Source organism: Anolis carolinensis, unplaced genomic scaffold, assembly GCF_035594765.1.
Source record: "Anolis carolinensis isolate JA03-04 unplaced genomic scaffold, rAnoCar3.1.pri scaffold_13, whole genome shotgun sequence".
Lineage (NCBI taxonomy): Eukaryota > Metazoa > Chordata > Lepidosauria > Squamata > Dactyloidae > Anolis > Anolis carolinensis.
In genome coordinates this window covers 19,155,167-19,161,446 of record NW_026943824.1, presented here as the reverse complement: position 1 = coordinate 19,161,446, position 6,280 = coordinate 19,155,167, and the positions used below count along the sequence as shown (strand labels likewise).

Here is a 6,280-nt window from a genome sequence, read left to right as displayed (position 1 = left end):
ACCAGGCCCTGCTTCCAACTTCCGGGGAAAGAGCAGGAAGTGGAGTCTTTTCCGGGCCTGGACTCCGTGCGTGAAGAGCATGGACCCCGCGGAGGCCTGTGGAGGCCTCGGACCTCGGCGGAGGCGTTTCCCCCAGCAGTGGTAACCGCTGAACGAGGGTGAGTTGCACCGGACCCCGGGGGCATCTGCGCTGTAGACTTGATGCAGTTCAGCACCACTTAGGAGCCATGGCTCAGTGCTGGGGAGTCAGGCGGGTTGGAGGCTTCTTGGGCAGGGCAAGCTCAAGGCCTTATAAGACGACGACTCCTAGCATGCCATTTATTTATGAGAGAAAAGTCTTGTCTGGAATCACTGCGTTGCTGGGAGTTTTCCGGACTGTCAGTCCATGTTCCAGAAGCATTCTCTCCTGACGTTTCGCCCACATCTATGACAGGCCTCCCCAGAGGTTATTTATTTATTTACAGTACAGCAGAGTCTCACTTATCCAAGCTAAACGGGCCAGCAGAAGCTTGGATAAGCGAATATCTCGGATAATAAGGAGGGATTAAGGAAAAGCCTATTAAACATCAAATTAGGTTATGATTTTACAAATTAAGCACCAAAACACCATGCTATACAACAAATTTGACAGAAAAAGTAGTTCAATACGTAGTAATGTTATGTTGTAATTACTGTATTTAACGAATTTAGCACCAAAATATCATGATATATTGAAAACATTGACTACAAAAATGGCTTGGATAATCCAGAAGCTTGGATAAGCGAGGCTTGGGTAAGTGAGACTCTACTGTATTTATATCAGGGGTCCTCAAACTTTTAAAGGAGAGGGCCGGTCCACAATCCTTGAGACTGTGGAGGGGCCGAATTATCATTTGGAAAAGAAAAAAAACACGAATAAATTCCTGTGCACACTGCACATGTCTTATTTGTGGTGCAAACCAACAACAGTGAAAGAACAATTTTAAAAGGTAAAGGTAAAAGTTTCCCCTGACGTTAAGTCCAGTTGTGATCGATTCTGGGGGTTGGTGCTCATCTCCATTTCTAAGCTGAAGAGCCAGCATTGTCCATAGACACCTCCAAGGTCATGACTGCATGGAGCGCCGTTACCTTCCCGCCGGAGCGGTACCTATTGATCTACTCACATTGCATGTTTTCGAACTGCTAGGTTGGCAGGAGCTGGGGCTAACAGCGGGCGCTCATTCCGCTCCTGGGATTTGAACCTGGCACCTTTCGGTCCACAAGAACAATACAATATTTAAAAATGAAAACAATTGTAACCAACATAAACCCATCAGGATTTCAATGGGAAGTGCGGGCCTGCTTCTGGCCAATGAGATAGTAAATTAGGATTGTTGTTGTTGTGTGCCTTCAAGTCATTTCAGACTTTGGGCGAGCCTAAGTCTAAAATTATTTATTTATAATTTATTACATTTATATCCTGCCCTTCTCACCCCGGAGGGGACTCAAAGCAGCTATATGTACATACAATATATTATATTATTAGCATAGCACAATATTAGCACAATAGCATCTTCAGAGGTGGTGAGTTATTAGGATTGCAAGAATTGTGATGATCTTAATTTTGGGTTAGCATGAATGCTGTTCTTGTGCGTCTCCAAACTCATGTTTGACTTACGACAACCCAAAGGCAAACCTCTCTCTCATATGGTTTTCCTGGCAATCTTTGCCCAGAAGATCACACTTCACAACCTCTAGTCATACCTCACATCCTCTGAGGATGCCTGCCATAGATGTGGGCGAAACGTCAGGAGAAAATGCTTCTGTAACATGGCCATACAGCCCGGAAAACACACAACAACCCTGTGATTCTGGCCATGAAAGCCTTCGACAACACATTGCCCAGAAGGTCTTTGTCACTGCCTTCTGTTGTTCAAGGAATCGCAGTGGACTTCCCTGGCTAATCCAAGAGTCAGACTTTGGTCTCCCAAGCTATAATTCAACATTCAAACTATTATACTACATTGCCTTTAAATATAGCTTGCATATTTCATCGTATGTTTTCATTTGTTGTTTAGACTTCCTAACATGCTGTCTACAGATGAATTTCTGAGATCGCCACCAAGGAAAACAGTCAGATTTGGTGGATCGTTGACAGACATCCTGCTCAAATATGAAAAGGTAACATTAGTATACCCGATTATAAGTGTTGCTCTTCTGATGTGCAAATACTTGAAAGGTCACTTTTTTGTCTGGGAAGTTTGGGCTTGGAAAGTATTTATAAGAAATCAAATAGAAAAAACAGAGTAATTGTTTAGATAATAATAATAATAATAATAATAATAATAATAATAATAATAATAATGTATTTCTACCCCGCCACCATCTCCCTGAAGGGACTCAAGGTAGTGAAGTGCCACATATAGATAATACATAAATCTGAAATGATAAAAACCACAGTTTTACAATCACACACATACATAATTACAATGTAAAACATTAAAATGCATAAAGCAGTCATAGCTGTGGATAGAAACAAGTTATTTCTTAAGGTCATCTCTTGTGAGGCATAGGACATGTTGTCAAGCTACTCCTTGCTGTTTTTCTCTTCTAGGGGGATTCCATTGATTTTGATTTGTTGCGGCATCAGCTGTTGGATCCTGACATTAAAGTAAGTTTTTTTTCCATCAGAGTTTTATGTCCTGTACAGCAATTACCGTATATACTTGAGTATAAGCCGACCCGAATATAAGCCGAAGCACCTAATTTTACCACAAAAAAAACCTGGGAAAACATTGACTCCAGTATAAGCCGAGATACCAATAAAATTACATTAATTGAGGCATCAGTAGTTTAAATGTTTTTGAATCTTTACATCAAACTGTAATTTAAGATATGACTGTTCAACTCTGATTAAATCATTATTTTCATCTTCAATTTAAATGTGCTTATGTATCCTTTTAATAATAATAGTGAAAATAATAAATGTAATAATAAATAGAGTAAAATAACAAATGTATTAATAATAATAAAAATAGAGTAAAATAAATGTAAAAGTAACAACAGTAATAGAGTAAAATAATAAATGTAATAATAATAATTAATAGAGTAAAATAATAAATGTAACAATACCAGTAATAATAGAGAAAAATAATAAATATACCACATATACTTGAGTATAAGCCGAACTGAATATAAGCCCACCAGGACCTTCACCCTAGTATAAGCCGAGGAGGGTTTTTTTAAGTCCTAAAAAGAGCTGAAAAACTAAGCTTATACTCGAGTATATACAGTAAATGATTTCTTAAATTTAAGATAATAAAATATTTCGGTTACTTTTGCCTGTTCTGACTTGAACATATTGTTTATAATTCTAAACAGTAATCTGACTCAATCAAATATTCCCTAACCATATTTTAGAGTAGGGCTCTAAATAGACTTGTAATGCTTGTCACCTTATAATTTCTTCACGTGTTTGCAACATTGAGTTATTAAATAAAATTGTTTCCGTTTTTAAGGATGACCAGATTATTAACTGGCTGCATGAATTCAGGTCTTCCGTGACACATTTGACCAAGGATTTTGAACAGCTGGTCACCATCTTGTTGGTAAGAATGCACAAATTGTTTTTGGGTGTGTGGATGACTTTTATTCAGCCTGTGTAGTACATGGGCTTAATTTGTTATGCTTGTATGTATAATAATAATATAGAAGGTGTCATGGCTAAGAAGAAGCCCGGCTGTAGTAGAAGAATACTTGGCTTTCCTAAGCAATTTGGTATCTGCACAGACCATCTACTTGAGGCCATGTCTCGCAATGATCGTTTCACACTTCATCCCACGTGAGTTTTTCTGTATTTTTCCCCCTTTTCTTCCTCTAACCGGCAAAACCAGGGAAGTTCCTTATAATTCAGATGTTCATCTCAGGATCTTGTGTCATGAATACTTTTTAAACAAAGGTTCTTTTTATTGCAATTTCATTGTGAGAGAGTATATCAGAATTTTTACACAAATGATGATGATGATGATGATAATAATAATAACAACAACAACAACAACAACAACAACTTTATTTTTATACCCTGCCTCCATCTCCCTGAAGGGACTCGGGGTGGCTTACATGGGGCCAGGCCCAGGTGAATACAGACAGTATAAAAAGCACAACAATATAAAAACAAATCAATAAAACATATTAAAATCATAAAGAATGACATTGGACATACAGTCATACAGATTTTATGTAACTACTGTACATTAAATTCACAAACAACCTACAGTTACATTGGCTAACAAACAAACAAAGAGGAATTACATTTTTACTCAGCATTCACATTACCACATATAAACATTCATTCATCTTCATTCATCCAAATATTACCATATCCTTTCCCCCTCCTGGAGCAGAACAGCTTTTCGGCCAGACTGCTTTCTTGCAAATCTGCCAACAAACAGTTCAACAACTTCCAAAATTTCCCTAAGAACAATGCCAAGGATCAGATCTGTCTTTTCCCTACAGCAGAACTGACTCCATGCCACCGTATCATGACTCAAAAATCTTAGCAATATTTCTTGCTGATGTTCTTCCAAAGTTGTAAATGAATGATAGATGTTTTTCCAACCTGAAACATGTTGATTTAAAAACTTGTCTTTTCCAGTGTGCTTTTAGAGAATGAATATTAATTCCCATGACAGGTCCCTTTTCAGTGACTATCACTATGTCTGGTGCACTTTATTTTGTTCCATCCATTGGAAATAATTTCAGCGTTTATCCCATCCCAAGTCTCCTACTAAATGCAGTACTTTATTCATCTATCTCATCCTTTGAGTTTACAATATGCACTTCTTGCACTTTGGCCCAGTTCGCTTTTTGTTAACTCCTGTTCTGGTTTTTAATTTATGTCTAACTATACTATTGTCACCATTTTATTTTTACTATGTTATTGTGCATAATTGTGTTTTTATTTTTATGTATTTTTTATCTTCTTATGTAGTATTTTAATTTTATATTTTAATTTTTTCTATTGTAATTACTTGGGCTTGGCCCCATGTTAGCCGCCCCAAGTCCCTTCGGGCAGATGGAGGTGGGGTATAAAAATAAAGTTATTATTATTGTTGTTGTTGTTGTTGTATGACACAGCAAACAAGATAAATATGCTGGATTTCGTATCACTAAATCACAAGTCGAACACTTCCCAAGTGTCTAGGACTGTATGATGTATTATTATTATTATTATTATTATTATTCCATATCAGTTCCTGGACAGATGTTGACTCTTCTTAATTGATGTTGGTAAATATAAGCCTTGTGTTGACATCCTTCTTAACTTAAGAAACCTTGTAAACATTTCCTTAACTTAAAGAACCGTTGTCTCTGATAATGTAAACATGTTGGTTTTCCCCAAAAGTTCATCAGGTCAGCAATGTCAACAGTTAATCATTTGTCACAGTTTTCATAATCAACTTTTAATTACGGTTCCTGAGTGTAGTTGTTTTCCAGGCCTCAATATTTTAGAATTGTCTCTTCAGCCCAATTAGGCCCCATTCATACTCCTTTCATTCAGCTCATTCATACCCACGCATATAAAATCCACAGTTATCAAATCTGTGCATCATTTTAATATGACACTTGTGGCTTCATTTGTAACAAATCATTTGAACACAATATGTTGTCGAATATATTATTTTTTTAGTACTTATTTTGCAAATAATAATGTATCAACGTAATTGTTTTTGCCAAACCAAGTTATGCATAATGCACTTTACATTCCTAAAATAACAAAGTGTATTTAATTTGCACAGGATATGAATATTGCCTTTTTTCAATTTTTCCAAACATTTCTGGATTTTTTCCCCTTAATTTCAAAATGTCTGGAAATTCTACACCTCTAGAAAATACACTGAAAAGCTTCCCAAACCCTGGTTTTCAGAGAGGACAAAAGAGTAGTACCATAGGAATCTGTTTCTTCTTTTGCACATGTATATTTTGAGTTAGACATTGGGAATATTTTATTTGAAACTAACATATATCCAGTTTGGCAATTAGATTTCAGTTGAAAATAATATCATATAATAATAGAATGTCCCTTTTCTCCCAGCTCGAATAACCATCCAAGAAAACAACGTGGACATCTCTGATTCAGATGATGATGATGAAAGTGAGTAGAAGTCTCTTACATTATGATTACTATTTGTTCTTGGTACAATTTTCAGACTTATGGATTTTTTTTATATTGTATCTGGCTACGGCTGATGGGAGTTGCAATCCAGTGACATCTGCTCTGTGGCTCCTGTTGTAATAATGCTTAATTGTTTTGAGGACTGTG

At 36.7% G+C, this 6,280-nt stretch overlaps 1 protein-coding gene across 1 annotated transcript in view; it reads left to right on the top strand.

The window, feature by feature from the left end:
• The window catches only part of rrn3 (RRN3 homolog, RNA polymerase I transcription factor), a 23,491-nt gene continuing 17,211 nt past the window's right edge, over window positions 1-6,280 (top strand). The window contains exons 1-6 of the mRNA XM_008121669.3: window positions 1-158; window positions 2,037-2,139; window positions 2,573-2,629; window positions 3,477-3,566; window positions 3,670-3,799; window positions 6,053-6,112. Of these exons, the coding sequence (XP_008119876.1) occupies window positions 2,047-2,139; window positions 2,573-2,629; window positions 3,477-3,566; window positions 3,670-3,799; window positions 6,053-6,112 (430 nt within the window). The 5' untranslated portion in view covers window positions 1-158; window positions 2,037-2,046. The remainder of the gene's footprint in view (window positions 159-2,036; window positions 2,140-2,572; window positions 2,630-3,476; window positions 3,567-3,669; window positions 3,800-6,052; window positions 6,113-6,280) is intronic.